At 35.9% G+C, this 19,391-nt stretch overlaps 1 protein-coding gene across 2 annotated transcripts in view; it reads right to left on the bottom strand.

The window, feature by feature from the left end:
• Window positions 1-2,137: 2,137 nt before the first annotated feature.
• VAPA (VAMP associated protein A) overlaps window positions 2,138-19,391 on the bottom strand; it is a 40,988-nt gene continuing 23,734 nt past the window's right edge. The window contains exons 3-7 of one of the 2 annotated variants that reach the window (XM_077778243.1): window positions 17,569-17,672; window positions 17,092-17,172; window positions 10,687-10,821; window positions 6,074-6,247; window positions 2,138-2,908 (exon numbers count right to left, since the gene is read on the bottom strand). In XM_077778243.1, coding sequence (XP_077634369.1) covers window positions 2,750-2,908; window positions 6,074-6,247; window positions 10,687-10,821; window positions 17,092-17,172; window positions 17,569-17,672 — 653 coding nt within the window. In that variant the 3' untranslated portion in view covers window positions 2,138-2,749. The remainder of the gene's footprint in view (window positions 2,909-6,073; window positions 6,248-10,686; window positions 10,822-17,091; window positions 17,173-17,568; window positions 17,673-19,391) is intronic. The other variant, XM_077778244.1, reaches the window with a different exon arrangement.

Genomic DNA, 19,391 nt, shown 5'->3' on the forward strand with positions numbered 1-19,391 from the left:
TCTTAAATCTGTTTCTTGTAAATACAAGAATGGGCAAAGTTAAGGTACATTAGTTATAGAAAGAATGAAATAAGGTAGTGCATTTAGCGTCACATATGAACTTAAGGCCTTAGTTACTTGATTGTAATTTCAATATTAGCAACAGATTTCCCTCATGCTTATGAACACAAGTAAGCAGGCAAAGCAAAAATTTCTAAACATGTAAGGAATGAAGATAAACAATTTAATCTATATATTATCAGTCAATACAGTTGGACTCTTTCAAAGTAACTGCTGGTAGTAAAATAATCTGATCACATTTGATACAGCAATTAAAAAGAGTAGAAATTAAGTCTTGTATACAATGAGAGCATCTCCCCACATGTAAAGCAGTTAAAAACCCCACGTATAACTTTATTTTGCAGATGCTGCCCAGACTACAATCTATCCCAGAACCAACCTTTGCAGAATGTGTTCTGTAAAATGCCTATCTAAAAATACATTCTATTTCATAGTATTCATTATTGGGGGCGGGTGGGTGGATTTCTAACCAAAACACTAAAAACATATGCATGGGACTATTCAAAAGTAGCCTAGAATTCAATCTTATGATGGGAAATTTCACACATTTATTAAATAGCATCTTACGTTCATAATTTCAGTCATGTCAAATTAGGACAAATTTTTTTCTACAAATTTACCAGAAAAGACACTGAGCTAGAGTCAGGAGAGCAGATTTCTAGTTCCAGCTCTGCCTCTACCTATCTGTGAGACACAGGACAAGTTCCCTTGATTCTCAGAAAGGCCTCAGATTCCTTTACTATAAAACAAAGGGACTGAAATAAAGGAGTTCTAAGGAGCATTCCCATAAAACGGGATTTTGCTAAATTTTTGAGAACTTAAATTTTAAAAAAATTATACCTATGAAATATCAAGCTTGATACATATCACCAGTAATGCTGATTACATAGAGAGCTTTAAGCCAAGGAAGTATTGATTCTGCATGTATGGGACAAAATGCAAGACATGTCGTGAGCATGCTTTTCCAGTTATCAGAAAGGGAGGGAAATTTTACAGTGACTGAAAAGGGTTGGAACAACAATGGACACATTACCTGTATAGCATGCTAGTGATGGATAGGCATTACTTGTGTTTGTTTTTAGTTACTTCTGCACACAAGTGAGAGGTTTTTAAAAAGATACCATAGAGCACGATGATACAATACATGTGATCTGACAAATTCAAAACATACTCAAAATGAAAAGGCAACAAACATACTTTGGGGAACATTTCATTCTTTTATAAAATGTATACACAGACCTGAGCCTAACGTACTTCATTGCTCCACATCAAGTCCCAAAGTCCAACTGCTCTTTCTGAAAGCAGTGCTTCTTTTAAAAAACACCTATTTTCAAGAATCAAGACTCACTTGTAACAGACTGCACTCAGTAGAAAAACTGCATATACTGTGTCTGGTTCCAAACTTTTCTATGCTGGCACAAGTGAAATAAATGAAGACATAAGACTAAGTGCATGAAAGCATCATACCCTAAAATGCCTATTTATACTGAAAATACGTTTCACATTAACAGGTAGATCTGTAAAGGATAAAGTCATTTTCCACAAAGAAAATTTTCAAGCTTGCTTACTAATTCCAAATTTCCACAATAGAAATTTATTCTTGATGTCAGATTGGACAGGAAAAACAGCTGCTCTTAACTATTATGATGAAATGTTCTAAAATAAACGGAGTTATTAGGCTGGTTGAAAAGCACTTGACTAGAACCCACAGAGAATTAGTCTTCCCCAAGAAGACTCTAGATGAAACTGGTAGGAATGCGGTAAATCAAATGCAACAGAGCCACAAGGCATACACATATAAACTGACTAAAACTACAGTACTTTTATTCTCATGGGTTTCCTTATTTTATATTATCTTGAAGACAAACTGTGATCTTCCAAAATACCAAAAGTAGCTTGAAGTATTATCAATTCCTTTCCTTAACAATATGAGGACTTTTAACTACAAATACTGTAATATCTGAAAGGGTTTCAATGCAAGATAAAATTATACATCATAAATTTCAAATTCCCATACAGTGGACTCTCTGGTATCCCCGCCTAATGACACGACACACAAACAAGCTATCAAGCAAGAATCTGTTAACAGTTTTATTTTTTTTTTATGTTAAATACCATGGGACAGGATTGTAAGGATGAAAAACTCAGTCAACAACTGCCTCACAAGGGATAAGAAAAATTCTGCCATGATATTAGCAAAGGTAAAGGAGAAAATTTACACTGTAAGAGGCACCATTTCCCCACAGAATACCTCTTGGCATTTCCTGAATGAGTGGGATTAGCAATCTAAATAAATCATATTTCAAGAGGTAACAGCAACAGATAAAATTTAAAGGGATTATTAAAATAACATTTACAAGACTCTGAACAATTCTTGAACTCTTATTAAAACCACAAAGAAAGAACAATTCTTTATTTATGAATTTCATAAAGGACTGAATGTGCAACTGACATCTGCTAGTGATGATCTGGTAATATACAATTTGTCCCGGAGCCGAACAGTTTGTTTTATTGTGTGTTCTAACCGTAAGAGATCATTAAAGGCAAAGCCTATATGACGCTGTATACACAAAAAAAAAAAAAAAAAAAAAAAACCNACCGTGGGCCATACTACCAATGAAATGGTAGGTAAACAAATCTTTTTCTGGTCAAGAGAAAAAAAAAGAAATAGCACTCTGCATGCTTCACTCTACAAGATGAACTTCCCTAGAAAGAACCCGATGAAAATGGCTGCAATTACGACAAGAAGGGAAGGAAGAGGACTGGCGACATTATCTCTGAAGGATGCAGCTGAGGTGGATCCAGGTTTATCCGAATGTGCTACCTTTCTGAGCCTTAAGCCTTCATCCTAGAAAAAAATACACGCACAAAAAGATTTTAAAAACAAGTATGCATACAGTAAAAGCTGCTGAGCTAAAGTCTACGGGCAGAGAGATCAGTGTGCACGTGGCTGGGATGGGAACAGGGCTACATTAAGAAGACTTTCCAGAGTGATGGAAACTTTCTAACACTGGATGCACAGTTCTAGATTTACTAAAAATGACTGAATTGTATACTCACAATGGGTGTCTTTACGGAATATAAATTATACCTCCATACTGCCAATTTTAAAAACTAGAGCTAAAAAAATGTACTCCTAAAAACCTGAAAAATCAGATACAGCTATATTTATACAGAAGGGAACACCCTGCTAAAATGTATGAATACAAGTAAGGAAGAACTCTGTGCATGCACTTATGTCCGTGGTGGTATTTTCACACTGGTTACCAGCAGAAACAAAGCTGTGGTCTGACGGTCGGGTTTATGGACACACTGCAACCACGGCACCCACACAGCAGAGGCTCAGGTACTATCCAGCCAAAAGAAAAGGCAGGATTTTACAGGATTTGGAGGAAGGGGTAATTTCAGGATAAAATTTAAATACAAGTCTTTCGATAAACTCAAAGCAGGAGGCCCACTGGGTCTCGACTACAAAGGAGACACCAAATCTTAATTCTTCAGAAACAAAACTACAACAGCTATGGAATGTTGTATACAGAACCCACACCCTCTTTAGACACTGTGCCCCTAGATCTGGAGAGGAAGACTATTTCTCTGTGTCAAGTGCCTCAGATCCTCTAGACACGAGTAGGTTACTTGGTTCTTACTGATATGATTTCACAAAGCAAAGCTTTCTGACAGTATGATTTTAGGAGACAAAGTTTCTCAGGAAGAAAGCAGTAGTCACTCAAAGTAGGAGGTTGTTAGGACCATTTACCAGCCACAGTGTGAGCCTGGGAAAAATACTGCTATCTGTTATCTAGGCAACTGACTTTATCTATGTCCATCATCCCAACCAGAAGAATGACAGGGCAGATTTTTACTTCCTTAGTGCACGCTAATTTTTCTTTTCTCTCACTGATTCTTCTAGTATGCTTATTAATACCAAGTAAAAGAGTCCACCTCAGCAAATACTGTTTTGTTGGCAATTAGTGGATTCTCTGAGGGTTTGTGGGATTTTTTTAGTCTTATGTTCATTAGTCCTCTGTGAAGAGAACAATGATTCTCAATCCCGGCAAGAACTTTAGAGAATCCTCCTAGTGATTCTGATTTCCTAGGTCTGGGGAGGGCCTAGACGTGTATTTTTAAAAGCTCTCTAGACGATTCAGATGCACAGCATGGATTAAGAACCACAGGACTAGGGGAATAAAAAGGAACAAACAGTGATCAGACATGTTCAAGAAAGTTAATCTGCCAACAAATTATGATGGGCCTTACATATGAAATGTTAAAGGGCCTATAATTGATTCTATAAGCCAGTGGTCTTCAAAGTTCTTTTGTTTTATCTTGTAAACAGCAGAATGCTTTTTTCAAATAACATTTCCTATAGCACATTAGCCTATAATTAGCCTATAAAGAGAGACCAGCACCCAAATCTCACTCACCTCTCTCCCTGTCCACCTTTGCTATTTTCCAGCCCTGCCCTACTTATGTTATTCCTACTATTTCCACTTCTCCCCTCCTGCGAAGAGAGGAACAAATGTACTGAGTATGCTAAGGAGCATATCTTTCATCAATGAAGACTGGGTCACGGAACTCATGGCAGATAAAATAAAGGTAACAAAAACAACATCCTTAAAAATCTATGGTGTGTGGATGAAATGGAAGATAATCTTTCCACTATCCAGAGAGGTACCAGGAGCCCCTGAGGGGGTACTGTGAAACAGGAAAGAACAATTATTTCAGCACAGATCAATTTAAGACATAGTGCCTCTGATCCAGAGTACATATAGTTCCTATATACACCTAACAGATGGAATAATCCAATGTAGATTACTTCCCTTCATTTAGCTTATTTACGTCTATACATTTTTGTATCACCTACTTTGATTTAAAAAAAAAAAGCTTCAAACAAAGCTTTAAAAAGGCAATTTAAAAGTATTCAGGTCTTGAAATAAATATTTTTCAAAGGCATATTATTCATACACTCCACACATATTCAAATTAGTCCTCATTCACCAGTTCATCCATTTATTCAAATATATAAATAACTACTGTATGCATGTTCTACGAATGCAAAGATAAATGAGTACAGCCCTTGCCCCCAAAGAACTACTGCCCACTAGAGGGAGAAAAACCTCCAACAAACAGGAGCCGAAACGTGACAGAGGCTTCACGGTAATGAAGAGAGCATTCCAAAACCGTATTTCTTGTCTTCTAAAGGGAAGAAGAGTCCTAGAAAAGGTTATACTGAAAGGTGACAAGAACCGAGTACCAAAAGACAAGAGCATGGGTATAAATATGCTTGTAGGGGCAGGAACAGGATTTCAGGGCATTCTAGTCAGAAGGAAGAGTTTGAGCTAAAGCAAAAAAGAGATCATAAACAGAGAGGCTTCTTCAGGACAGTCCAACGCTGTCCAATATAAACATAATATAAGCTTCAAATGTGAGTCACTTACATACTTTAAAATTTCTAACACATTAAAAAGGTAAAAAGAAATTGGTTATATGAATTTTAATAATAAAATTCAATCCAATATATTCTATTTTATTCAATCCAATACAACCAAAAAACTATTTCAATAAATAACAATATAAAAAGAAGGTATTTTACTTTTCTGTACTAAGTCTAATAAATCAAGGAGTATCTTACATTCCCAACATATGTCAATTCAAACTAACCACATTTCAAGTGCTCAACAGTCCCATATGTTCCCTACTATGTGGGATAGCACCATTTCAGAAGCTTCATATGAAACAGAATGTGAAGGACTTTACTAACAAGAGAGGAAGCTAGTATGTCACATGCCAGATCACAAATAACTAGGACATCTACTAGGGAAGGAACTTGCAAGCAATGAGAAGCCATGGTAAAACTGTAAAACAGGCCAGAGTAGGAAGCAAAAACATAATCAAACTGGGGAAAAGGAACTGACCAAGGATAAATGTAAAAACCGATAGATAAAATGGCCTAATAATATTCACATATTCTATGCCTTCATTTAAATCAACTTATTTTCAAAAAGCAACTTACTCTCAGGTGTCGATTTTCTTCTGATAGTTTCATCATTTCTCCCTGAAGTCTTTTACATTCTTCCATGAGTTTCCTTGTTTCAGTATCATTGAGTGAAACACTATGCGGTTTTGGCATGGGTCCATCTTGTTTAGAGGCATTCAGTGGAACGTTTTTGCTGGGTTCCAGGTCATTCTGTATTACAAAGATAGCAAGACTTTAACTGACCAAATCTCCTTACAGGTTTTAAACAAATAAATACAAGTTGAAACTCCACACTTTTCTTTTCCAAAAAAGTAGTTAAATGGAAAATTTTGAGGTTGTGGTTTCATTAATATGAATTTTTTAAAATTCCAAATGTTACGATGTCTGTGAACAATTTTTAGGACTAAATCAATAAAGGTCGGCAGTTAGAGAAGTCAAAATAAGCCCACTCCCTCCTCTATTCCCCAAACCCTTTTCACTTACCTCTACCATAGCACTTATCATATATCATAATAATGTATTTTTGATGTTCTTTCCTACAACACTTCAAAGGCTGGGAGAGTAAGAGTCATTTCTCATTGTATTTACCCCTAAACCCAGCACTTTGGCCAAGAGTAGTTATTCAATGAAAGTATGTTGAATGACTGACGCCAACCAAAATCCAAATATGAAGGTCATTTTCAGTGCTCTGATTCTGCAATTCAAATGAGATTCTGGGAGGGGTAGGGGGGACATTATCGTAATAATTCCAATGAAATTAGGAGACTACCTAAGAAAAACATTTAAAAGAAAACCTAACTTCTACTATGGGAAAAAATAATTGAAGGATATAAACACTGGAGGGGAGATAATGAACACAAACATATCATAGGGGAGGGGAGGAGAAAGGGGAGTTAATTCAAACATAAATGATTCTTTCAAATCATTTCGAACACTGTTTGCTTTAATTCATGAAATTCAATATGGAATCACCATAGTACTTAGTTTTAAAACTGTCATTCTTACCAGCTTACCCAATACAGATAAACATCTAGGACAACATCTAAGTAAGTATTCTTGAGCCTGTGGTCTAAAGTGCCTCAGTATCCTTTGCCCTTATGTCATTTATACCATCACACACACACACATTGAGTATTAGTGCAACGAGTGACCTTTTTAAAATTTTACTTGCTAGAAATCTAACTTGTTAGATTTTTTTTAAAAACTGCTTTATTCAGATATAAGCTCTAAGAAAACATTTCCAAAAGCAACTTTATGGCATCCCACAGTCCTCAATAAGATTTCGTTATAGGTCATACACCAATCACACCATCCTAGGTCCCAAATTTATATTACGTGTAAACAATTGCTTGTTCAAGGGGTAAAACTAGCATTTCTTATGAAGGGAATTTGATTTGATCACTATCCCTAAATCCATTAAAAATTAATAATGTTATGAGGTTTCAATGTACAATACCATATATTTGACCTGTCAACACTCGAGATTTTTATATTTTTCTTCAGAAGCTTCTCAAGCTGTGAAGGGTTTTTAAGAAGCCTACTTCCAATTTCCTCCTCTGAGTTTTTCTCTTGCTAGCTTTCTTGTTCTTCACCCTATCCTCCCTTGTCCTATTATTAGGACAAAATGTGTATTGGATATATCTTTTCTCCACCAGTATTCTTACTCTTTCCCTTAACAGTAATTAGAATTCATTTCAAAATGACTTTTCAAGTGTGCCCCAATTCCAACCTAGAACAAGTCCAAATTCTGAAAATAAGGGCAGTTCACTGCGTTCCTCTATAAAGATGAAAGCAATAGTCAATAACATGGCAACTAAAGAATCCTCAGTTTCTAAGAATCTGGGAAAAAATACTCATATGAGAATGCTGACTAAAAATTAAGAGGAGATACATATGGTCAATAAAAGAAAAAAATTAAAGAATCATCAAACTCTTCACAATTGGCTTTTCATACTTAAATAAATCCTTGAAATTCCAGAAAATTTAGAATCATGAGAGGGAACAAGAAAAGACTACCTATCTCATCAACCCAACCCAACCTTTATTTAGTGTCTTCCAATATTTTCTCACATGCACATTTTATAAAATCAGCATGCACTGCAACATTTTTATCATTATCCATTTATATGTACATGTTTTATCATTTTAAATGATACAATGTCATTAAATTATTCTATTCTGTGCTTAACTAAAATTACTTAGGGTGCCTGGGTGGTTCAGTCAGTTAAGCCTCTGACTCGAGTTCTGCTCAGGTCATGACCTCAAGGTCGTGAAATTGAGCCCATGGGGCTCCACGCTCAGTCTGGAGCCTGCTTGATCATCTCTTTCCCTCTGCCCCTCCCCAGCTTTTGAGTACATGCATGCACATTCTCTCAAAAAAGTAAATAAACATCTCCCTCTTATCACACGTTTGATGGGTAGCTTCCCTCTCTCCAGAATTTTAAACATGTCAACAAACATCTCTCACGGTTGGCAGAATTTGATTTTTCTTTTTCACTGAAATTTTCTTAAAGTTATAGTGCTTTTATAACAAAAAGAAAATGTCATAACCAATTTGTGGAGCATAAACATATAGAACACAAAGGATACAGTGAAGCTTAAACACATTTTCAACAGTGAGTCAAGGAAGACATGAAACAAGTTACTTGGAGTACACATCTATCAGTTACTATTATTTGGGCCCCCTACAAACCAGTCAACATACATAGCAGATGCAATGAAATCTAATTTATTTGTGTATATTTAAAGTATAAGCATATATAACCTAACTTAATTGGGAGTTAAAAAAAGAGGGGGAGTTGGTAGGGAGCTGAGTCACTCATGTAGTAACCATCTGAAGAGCCTGATGGGAACACTAAGGCTGCTGGGACTTTAAATATATATACTTCCATTCCGGAGCTCCATTAGTGAGGTTTGGCTCCAGGAAAACAGCTCGTTCCTTGACAGTTGCTTCAGACTGGTCCAGAAAGAGGAGACTGGTTGTTCTGAGAACCATGAAACAAGCACACTAGAGGGATTCAACATACTGTGACTCTTAGGAAACTGATGAATAGTAACATTATATGAACATTATATTTAACACTGCAAACTAGAATAAATGGGAAGGTCAAGGCCATGGTATCAAGTAAGACAAGAAAATATGCTACATCTTGTACATTTCCCACTATTTTAGATTATTGAGCCTCTCTGCTGTAAACACTTTCCATCCATGAACTGAATTTACTTCCATATTTCTTTTTAACGACCTTCAGAAGTTCAACTCCAGTATTTTAAATTATCTCTATTGGAGGTAATCAGAAAAAGAGAGCAAGGGATTGGAAACAGAAGGGGAAAAGTAAAATATAAGGCAAAACAGGTTTTTGCAAGTGAAGCTGAGAGGGGCAAAGAGGCTAAAGAACGTAAATACAGGGCTATGTTCCTGTGATGGGATGTAAATGTATTTAAATGGAATTAAAAAACTAAAACTAAGTGTTATGGCATAAAACTGTCAGAAGTATAATTAAGGCCTTGACCTGGGAAGAGACAGTATCTGAATAACAAAGTTACTGATGACTTATTTCCACTCTAAAAAACCAATTTACTGTTTCTGTAGAATCATGATTCCCAGAAATAAGTTACTAAAATCACAAAATCAAGAAAGTATTAGACATTTAGATAAAGGATCAAACTTTTAAGACTTAGTACACATATTCTCTGCAAAGCCAAATCCAAGTATAACCAACCTGTTCAAACTATGGGGTTCCTGAAATTTCTAGAAAGCACAAAATGGTAAAGGGAATCATATAGAAACCATTACACCACCCACGGTCACCATTATCTTATTGATGTCGCTGTCATCCTACTTGAATGAATGTTAAGTGTATGCACACACATACACGTGCGCACGCACACACACACAAAGTTCAACTATGACCTAAGATATTTAGGGTTTAACCACAAACTCTCCTACCATGGACGCTGTAAAGAGCTAACAATGACAGTTAAAGAGGGGTTACCATTATTTGTGTTTGATAACAAAATATAAAATAGTAATTTTATTTTTAAAAACTATATACAGGTGCCTGGGTGGCTCAGTCGGTTAAGCGTCCGACTTCGGCTCAGGTCATTATCTCATGGTTCATGGGTTCGAGCCCCACATCAGGCTCTGTGCTGACAATTAGCTCAGAGCCTGGATGGAGCCTGCCTCAGATTCTGTGTCTCCCTCTCTCTCTGACCCTCCCCTGTTCATGCTCTCTCTCTCTCTCAGAAATAAATAAAACATAAAAAAAAATTTTTTTAAATATGAATAAAAACTTGCCTGGATACTGCTAGTCTATTCAGATAAGCTCCTGTTTTTTAGAGAATGCTCCCAAACCTCAATGAAAGAAAAAATTAGACCCACTTCATAATAATGTTCACACTTCCACCATTTATCCTGCTCACTATTGAGAATTTAAGTGTTCAATTTGCTTTATTAGAACAGAGAATAGTTTTGGTGCATGATTTTTAAGCAATTTGTGGTTCTATTTTATTTTTAAACATGGCTGAAAATGTCAATTCTATGCACTTCACATAATACACTCACAATACCATATATGTGCTAGGTAACTACATTAACTTAACTAGTAATACTAGTAAACTCCTACAGCTGTTAGCTCCCTAAAACAAACCTTCTGCTTCTCCTGTTTGAACACACTGAGTCCCCTGGGGTCATTCTTCGTATTATAACTGGCAGGTGTTGGAACTGTGTTGTTGATGCTGCTCATTGAAGTGACAGCCGGAGCAGTCCCTGGTGGAGTTATACCCTGAGGTGGCATGGGAAACATATTCTCAGATTCGCTTCAAACTGACTTCTCCTGTATGGTACTGGGAATGACTAACACAGAAATCATTAGGCTCTAAAACATTCACATTTTATTCTATAAAAATGTATTATGCATAAGATATAACACTAATAAATAAGAACGAGGTTAAAGCCAAAAGTAGAAAAGTTTCTGAACTAGCTTTTTATATTATTTCCCAAAATTTAGCTAAGATCAATTTGCATTATGCTAATTAATTGTATAAACCTCATACAATTTATGCTTTATGCTCACCTCATGTTGTCCTAAAATGAATACCTTCTAATTTTGCAGCTCTTAATTTTCATTGCTAATTAATCCTTGTCAACATGTGAAGCAAACACTTCATATCTTCTTACCTTTGGCGACAGTGTGAACAATTTTAAAATAAATAAATTTTTCCCTTGAGGTTCAAAAACTGCAATGTTTTATAAAGCTATATAAGTTTGCACGTATAGGAGGATTAGGAGGAACTTAACGGAGGATCATGGGGGAGAAGAAGGGGGAAATAGTGAGAGAGGGTGGAAGGCAAACCATGAGAGACTCTTGAATGCTGAGAACAAACTGAGGACTCATGGGTGTGGAGGAGTAGGGGGGAGACGGGCATGGAGGAGGGCACTTGTGGGGATAAGCACTGGGTGTTGTACGGAAACCAACTTGACAATAAACTATAAAAAATAAAAATAAAAAAATACACTTTGGAAAATACTGCCTTATAAAACACAACTGTGTTTCAGCCCATCTTTTTAAAGCATGCACACTACTCAATTAAGGCCACCTCTAGATAATTTAGACAGAATTTTTTTTTACACATTTGAAGTATATAAATTTGAAATACTAACATATTGAAATATTAAAAGTCTCATTTTATATGCAAAACTTGAAATGTGAATTCCAAACACTTAAAAAAGCCTGATCAGGGGCACCTGGGTGGCTCACTTGGTTAAGCATCCGACTTTGGCTCAGGCCATGATCTCACAGTCTGTAAGTTCAAGCTCCGCTTCGGGCTCTCTGCTGACAGCTCAGAGCCTAGAACCTACTTTAGATTTTGTGTCTCCCTCTCTCTCTGCCCCTCCCCTGCTTGTGCTCAGTCTCTATCTCTCTCTCTCTCAAAAAAGCAAATAAACATGAAAGAGAAAATTTTAAAAAAACAACAAAAACCATCAATCAAGGAATCATGTCACCAAGGCTAGCAAGCCATCGGAGTCAATACATCACAACTGCACTTACACAATTTACTGGGTACCTGCTGGGTACCCAGGGTCAGTGCTAGATTTTACACATTTTAAGTTATCCTACATCTTCAAGAATATATCCCAACGATAAGATACAATCACTACCTTAAGAAAAAAAGGATATACATCATCCTATGTGCTGCTGACACAGATTCTACCATTAAAATTTTACCACCTGAAGAAGTGTCTTCAAATGACAATCAGGTTCCATTCTAATCTTGGCCAAAAGAATGGTCTTTTTTTTTTTTTTTTAATGTTTTATTTATTTCTAGGAGACAGAGAGAGAGACAGCGTGAGCAGGGGAGGGTCAGAGAGAGAGGGAGTCACAGACTGAAACAGGCTCCAGGCTCTGAGCTGGCAGTCAGCACAGAGCCCGACGCGGGGCTCGAACCCACGAACCGCGAGATCATGACCTAAGCGAAAGTCGGGAGCTTAACCGACTAAGCCACCCAGGCGCCCCCCAAAAGAATGGTCTTATAGAAAGTTTGACCAAACTAAAAATCATTGTTTTACCCCAGCACCCAGACTGTGGTCTTCCAAATACCATCTCCCACTGAAAAATTCCAGAGCTGCTGAAAGAAGTGAATGATTCCAGGTCTGGGCCTGAAATATCTTGCCATACTAGACATCAAGAAAATTCTCTGGGTGATGGTACTAAGGAGGGCACTTTTGTGATGAGCACTGGGTTTTATAGGTAAGTGATGAATCGCTAAATTCTACATATAGGCAGAAACAAATTTTACCATGTTAACTTAGTAGAACTTAACTAAAAATTTGAAATTAAAAGAAAAATTCCCGAAGACAACTATAGTAAAAGGACTCAGAAAAACAAACAAGAGGAGGCTTCTATTGGTCAATATAAGACTAATATTGATAAGAACTGCAAGAAGTTGAAACACAAATACATTCAAGTCTGTGAGTTTATAATAATGTGGGAAAGAGGGAGGGAAAGAAGATGGAAGGGAGGCTGACTGACTGTAGTCGTATCAGAGAACATTTGTGACCAATTCATTTTTTGAAAACCTGTAACTCAAGAGAAAGACAGGAATTTACCTTGCCTTTATAAACTCTACCACTGAATAAATAACCAAATATTAGATGAGCCAAATTTCCTTCTAAACAAATATAACTAATAAAATAAAGAATGACAAAATATCATTATGCAATCAAATAAATTAATGAATCTAAACTATTGTTTCTCAATTTTGACTTCATTGGTGTTTGGAGCCAGATAATTCCTTGTTCGGAGCGTGGTCTTAGGCACTACGGGAGCTGAGCAGTATCCCTGGCCTCTACCAACTAGATGCCTATAGGACCCCTCCCCATTAGCTGAGACAACCAAAAATGTCTCCAGACATTGACAAATGTCCCCTCAAGGGCAAAATTACCCCTGGCTGAGAACCACTCACCCACACACTGCACACCAGTGGTTAGTGAACTTCACACACACACAAAAAAATAACAACCACCTGATATTACATGCCTCCTTGAGAGAATGTATCACCACCCACAAAGCAGCACCTCTCCCCAGTTAACAACAACAAATCAAAATCTGATCAAGCCTCTAGACCTGATTTTAGGATATACAAAACAAGAAAAGTTAAATGACAACACAAGGATGCAAACAGCAAAATCTAGTCTATGGGGGAAGTCTGTAAGACAAAACCAGTTTCTTCAATAAATAATTTGCAAGAGGAAAAACAGAGGGAATCTACAGATTAAGAGATTCAGGAACCATATCATCCAATAGGAGTATGTGGACTTTATTCGAATCTCAATTCAGCTTAACGATAACCCCACAACCCTTGGACCAACTTTGAATCTCAGTTCAAACAAACTGCAAAAAAACTTTTTTAATGGCATTCATGAGACATTTCTGAATGCTGACTAGTTTGATATTAATGACATTTTAAGCTAATTTTAAAGGCTTGATGATAGTATTGTCATTCAATTCTTTTTTCCTTTTTTTAAAACTTCTCTCTAAATGATATATACCAAAACAGTTACAGATAAAATTATATTACATCTGGGCTTGGTTTAAAACAATACGTGAAATGAAAAGTGGTGAGGGTTAGATGAAAGAAAACTAACCATAAACTGGTTAAAGCTGGTCAGGTGTTAACAGGGGCCCACTGTACGTCTGTAAGTGTTTCAAGTTTTTCCAAATAAAATGTTTTTTAAAAAATTATTATCTTTAACACTTACTCCTTACCATTTAAATGGGTAATAACTACACCCCAAGTCCAAGTAGTTCTATTAGCAGAAATACATTCTGCAGCTAGTTCATCCAAGCTTAGAATCAGACAGTGTCTGGAAGTACTTTGAAATTACTGAACAGACTTTAGGTTCCTAATAATACCTGATCTGAAAAGGTTTCAGGGCCAAACCATTTCTTTTTTTTTTTTTTTTAATTTTTTAATTTTTTTATGTTTTATTTATTTCTAGGAGGGGGGGGGNCCAGGGCCAAACCATTTCTGCTCATGCTCCACGGTATGGGACTCTAGAAACTCCACTCAATACTTATTCAAGCCCTTTAGCATATCCAAAACTGCTTTCTTGGATTACTATGTGCTATACCTATAGGTAGGTACACCTGCTACTCTATGGGGTACTTAAAACATCTAGGCACTACTACCATAGCCATATCACTTCCATCAACTTCTGGTTTGGCTTTTTCCTCTTAATCAACAATTATCAAGTACTTGCATTCTAGACTTTTTCAGAGTTATCATCTCAAATTGTCTGCTACACAGAGTATAATGGAAGTCCAGATGAAAAACAATCAGTTAGAACTACATTTAATACTGGGGCGCCTGGGTGGCTCGGTCAGTTGAGCGTCCGGCTTCGGCTCAGGTCATGACCTCACGGTTCATGGGTGCAAGCCCTGCATCAGGCTCTGTGCTGACAGCTCAGAGCCTGGAGCATGTCTTTGGATTTGGTCTCCCTTTTTTTCTGACCCTCCCCTGCTCATACTGTCTCTCTCTCTCTCTCAAAAATAAATAAAACATTAAAAAAATTTTTTTTAAAAAGAACTACATTTAAAATTAAAGTATTATAAAAGCGGACATAAAACTCCAAGTGAGAAAATATCTAAATGTGCTTTTGAAATAAGTCAACCTTTATTCCACTCAGTTTTACTTTGGGGAGTAGATCCGAAGGAAATAATACCACTACAAAGAGATATCAGCATCCCCATGTTCACTGTAGTATAATTTACAACCGCAAAAACATTGAAACAACCTAAATGGCTACTGACCGATCAATGAAAGAAGTTGTGAGTATATCTCATATAGATATATATGGGGGACGGGGTGAGAGACGAATAAAATGGAATATTAGTCAACGATAAAAAAAAGGAAATCCTGCCATCTGTGACAACACGGATGGACCTGGAGGGCACTATATTAAGTGAAGTAAGTCAGAGAAAGACAAATATTGTATGAGCTCACTGATATGTGGAATCTAAAAAAAACCACCACCACCAATGGAAAAAGAGATCATATTTGTGGTTAACAGAGGCAGGGGGTAGGGAGATGGGGGTTCTTGTTGAAGGTGGTCAAAATGTATGATACTTCCAATTAAGAAACAAATTAAGTCCTGGGGATATAATGTACAACATGATGACTATACCTAATACAAGTATATTTGAAAGTTAAGACAGTAAACCCTAAGAGATCTCATCACAAGGAAAAAAACATTTTTTCCTTTTTCTTTATCTAAATGGCATAATGGATGTTAACTAAACTTTTTATGGTAATCATTTCACAATAGATGTATGTTAAGTCATTATGTTGTATGCCTTGAACTTACACAATACTGTATGTCACCTCTGTCTCAATAAAACTGGGAAATTATTATTAGTCAGCCCAGGCAATGTGCTATTACATTTTCTCAGTTCCAAAACTAAGAGCTTCCAAAACTAAGAGCTCTGCAAGCTATTAGCTTTCTAGTAGCACTGGCAAAAGAGAAAGTAAACCACAAAAGGGAAGCATAAACATGCCACTGAACTCTCTCTTCCAAGTAAGAATACATGCATTTACATTTTTAATTTTTGGCAGATATCTCAACATCTCTTTAAGAGGACATTAAAAAAACACAAATAATTTGATTGACACCTAGTTACCATTCAGGGACTCTTTCATTTCAGTTTATCCTAAAAGAGGAACACAATAATTGAGCCCATGTATAAATCTAATCTGTGAATTTACTTTTCAATAGGACAAATGGCTTCCAGATAAAAGCAACAGCTATGTTACACTATAACCTACCTGTACTCAACATTTCTATTTACCCATATTATTTTATATATTAAGTCACCAAAAGAAAAAACTCGCTTAACTTTTTCTAGTCCCTCCTACAAAACACAGAAAAAAACTAAAATCTGAATTTCAGAAGGGTAGAATAGGGAAAATGACCACAACTAATTCTATTAATCACAGACGACTTTCTAAACTACACACATCTATACCTCAGTCCTCCAAACTGTATCTGCCTCACACTAACCAAAAAGCAACATAAAAATTATTTACTAAGAAATAATATCAGATGGATGTTGACCAAAATCAACAGTGAGTAAAATAGCTGGGAACAGCCAAATTTGGGAATAAACTGCTTGTTCATGTAAATTACATCTTTTATTCCCAGACTGCTGGTATATAGTTGTCAAAAAGGGGTTTATGTCTATTATTTAATCATATTTATGCATATATAGGTCTCATTCTAAAGAACTTGAGGTGGCTTAAAAGTGGTAAAAATTGGGGAAATTAAATGATTCTTCATCACGAAAATTATATCTAAAAGTATTTTTCTTCTTGAATGGACAAAATGTTCTAAAATGAAAAAAGCATATCAAGTTTTTTAAAACTTAAATAAGCACTGAATCTTATAAAGCAGAAGAGCATCATTACACAACCCAAAAAGGCCAAAAAGAGAAGTGAAATTAAACTCAAAGTAAATGAGAACTTAACAGCCTCTGATCATCTTACATTTTCCTACTTACCAATTTATCATTTTCGTTGGGCATTTCAAATACACATCTCAATTTAGAATCCATTAATTCATCAGGTTTTGCCTCTTTCCACTACAGACAAACAAAACCAAACATGAGACATGATTGTGACAAACAGGTTTCCCCTTAGGGACAACCATAGCTGTCTGGAGCAGGAGTAGAGTCTGTGGCTCAGTCAGGAAGCTGTACTGATCACCCTGCCACTGTTACCCAGCAATGCCACAGAACTTTTTATATAATCCTAAGGAAATCTACTATTGCCAGGACTTCTTAGTAGTAGCATTTCTAAAGTGCTTCTAAGAAATACTATTTCTACTATTTCAAAATTCTTTAATTTTTGAAATTATCTGTAATAAACAGATTTACTTTTTTTATTTTAAAAATTAGCTTTCTCAGCTGAGAACTACACAAAATCCACAGTTTAAAAAACATTCCCCACAATAAATTCTGTTCCACATCTATACTTACCACAGCTTCCATATCTGAAGTGTTTGGTGGAGCAAAAATTGTTTGTACCATAAACTTGTGTTTACTCTTCTCATTGGGATCATAGTCAAAAGGCTGTAGCATTACTAAATGAAAAAAAAGGACACATTACTTTGTGTATCCTGAATGTGTTTGCTTCTTATCACTCCTATTATTTCATTCACTAAGATACCAATTTAAAGAAAACCAGAAAGAACGAATTCAAGAAACCTAATAATGGATTATTTACAGTAAGGATCCCGAATCACCTTTATAGCTTCCAGCTATTTTAACAATCCACAAAATAAGTAGCTATTTAAAAAATAAATATAGGGGCGCCTGGGTGGCTTAGTCGGTTAAGCGTCCGACTTTCGCTTGGGTCATGATCTCGCGGTTCGTGGGTTTGAGCCCTGTGTCGTGCTCTGTGCTGACTGCCAGCTCAGAGCCTGAAGCCTATTTCGGAGTCTATATCTCCCTCTCTCTCTGACCCACCCCTGCTCACGCTGTCTCTCTCTCTCCTAGAAATAAAATAAAAATGTTAAAAAAATAAATAAAACATAAATATAAATCTATGTCCTCTCTAAATTTAGGTTTGGGTAAATTTTCTAAATACTGCTGACATTAACTATTATAATACCTGTAAACTCAGATTAAAATCTAGTAAGTTGTCTATTAAAACTAGTTATAAATATAAGGCTTCATTTTGGTATTTAGTGATATTATCTTTAGAATTAGCTAGGATACATAAAGGAAAAATTAAAAGTTAACTTCAAAACTCGCAACCATATGTTAGCGTTCTAATAAAACTAATTTTTGACGGGCACCTGGGTGGCTCAGTTGGTTAAGCGTCTGGCTTTGGGTGAGGTCATGATCTTGTGGTTCAAGAGTTCAAACCCTACACAGGGCTCTGTGCTGACAACTCAGAGCCTTGAGCCTGCTTCTCAGACTCTGTGTCTCCCTCTCTCTCTGCCCCTCCCCCACTCATACTCTGTCTCTCTCTCTCTCTCTCAAAAATAAATAAAAACATTTTTAAAATGTTTTAAAAACTAATTTTTGAAAAACAGATTTTAAATAAACACCTATTCAGGAAGTTTATCAATTTGTTTATATCTGATTCTAAAAAAACAAAGTATACAAGGAAAAGGCATATACTCCCATGATTTCAAGAATTTTCCTTATGTCCCGATAATTACAAATTCAAATTTGTCTAAGTACTTAAGCTTTTCAGTAGTCTTTTAAAGGATTTCTCAGGTTCCATGTGATTATAACTGATGCCAAATTATGTAATATAAACTTAATAAACTTAATAAAAGACTCTAAGAATGGATCTGCAGTTACACAAAATATGTATATGGTATTATATAAAATATTCCCCTGCTAATATGTAAATTACTTCTAAGATATACCTTCTTTTTATGTGTGTCAACCCTTTCAATAAAACAAATGCAATTAAATAATGATGAGAAATACCAATTATATTAGAAAATTTTATTTTTAAGGTGTATCTGAGAAGTCCGTTAACTACCATCATGGTTGAAAAAATCTTTAAAGGGCCAAATACCTAGCAGAAAAAAAACGCACAGGATAAATGCCTCAGAATCCAGATAAAGCACATAAATGTCCCATTAATACCCTTCACTGAGCAATCACTGTAGGCTCATCACTAGGAACTGAATAAAAAAAAAACTTAAAACATGGTTGTGACTTAATGACAGTTACAGTCTAAGTTATTACAGACCATATAACAAGAATTAAATCATCTTTATATATATATGTGTATATACATACATACATATATATATATATATATATATATATATATATAT

Source organism: Crocuta crocuta, unplaced genomic scaffold, assembly GCF_008692635.1.
Source record: "Crocuta crocuta isolate KB4526 unplaced genomic scaffold, BGI_CrCroc_1.0 scaffold26, whole genome shotgun sequence".
Taxonomy (NCBI): domain Eukaryota; kingdom Metazoa; phylum Chordata; class Mammalia; order Carnivora; family Hyaenidae; genus Crocuta; species Crocuta crocuta.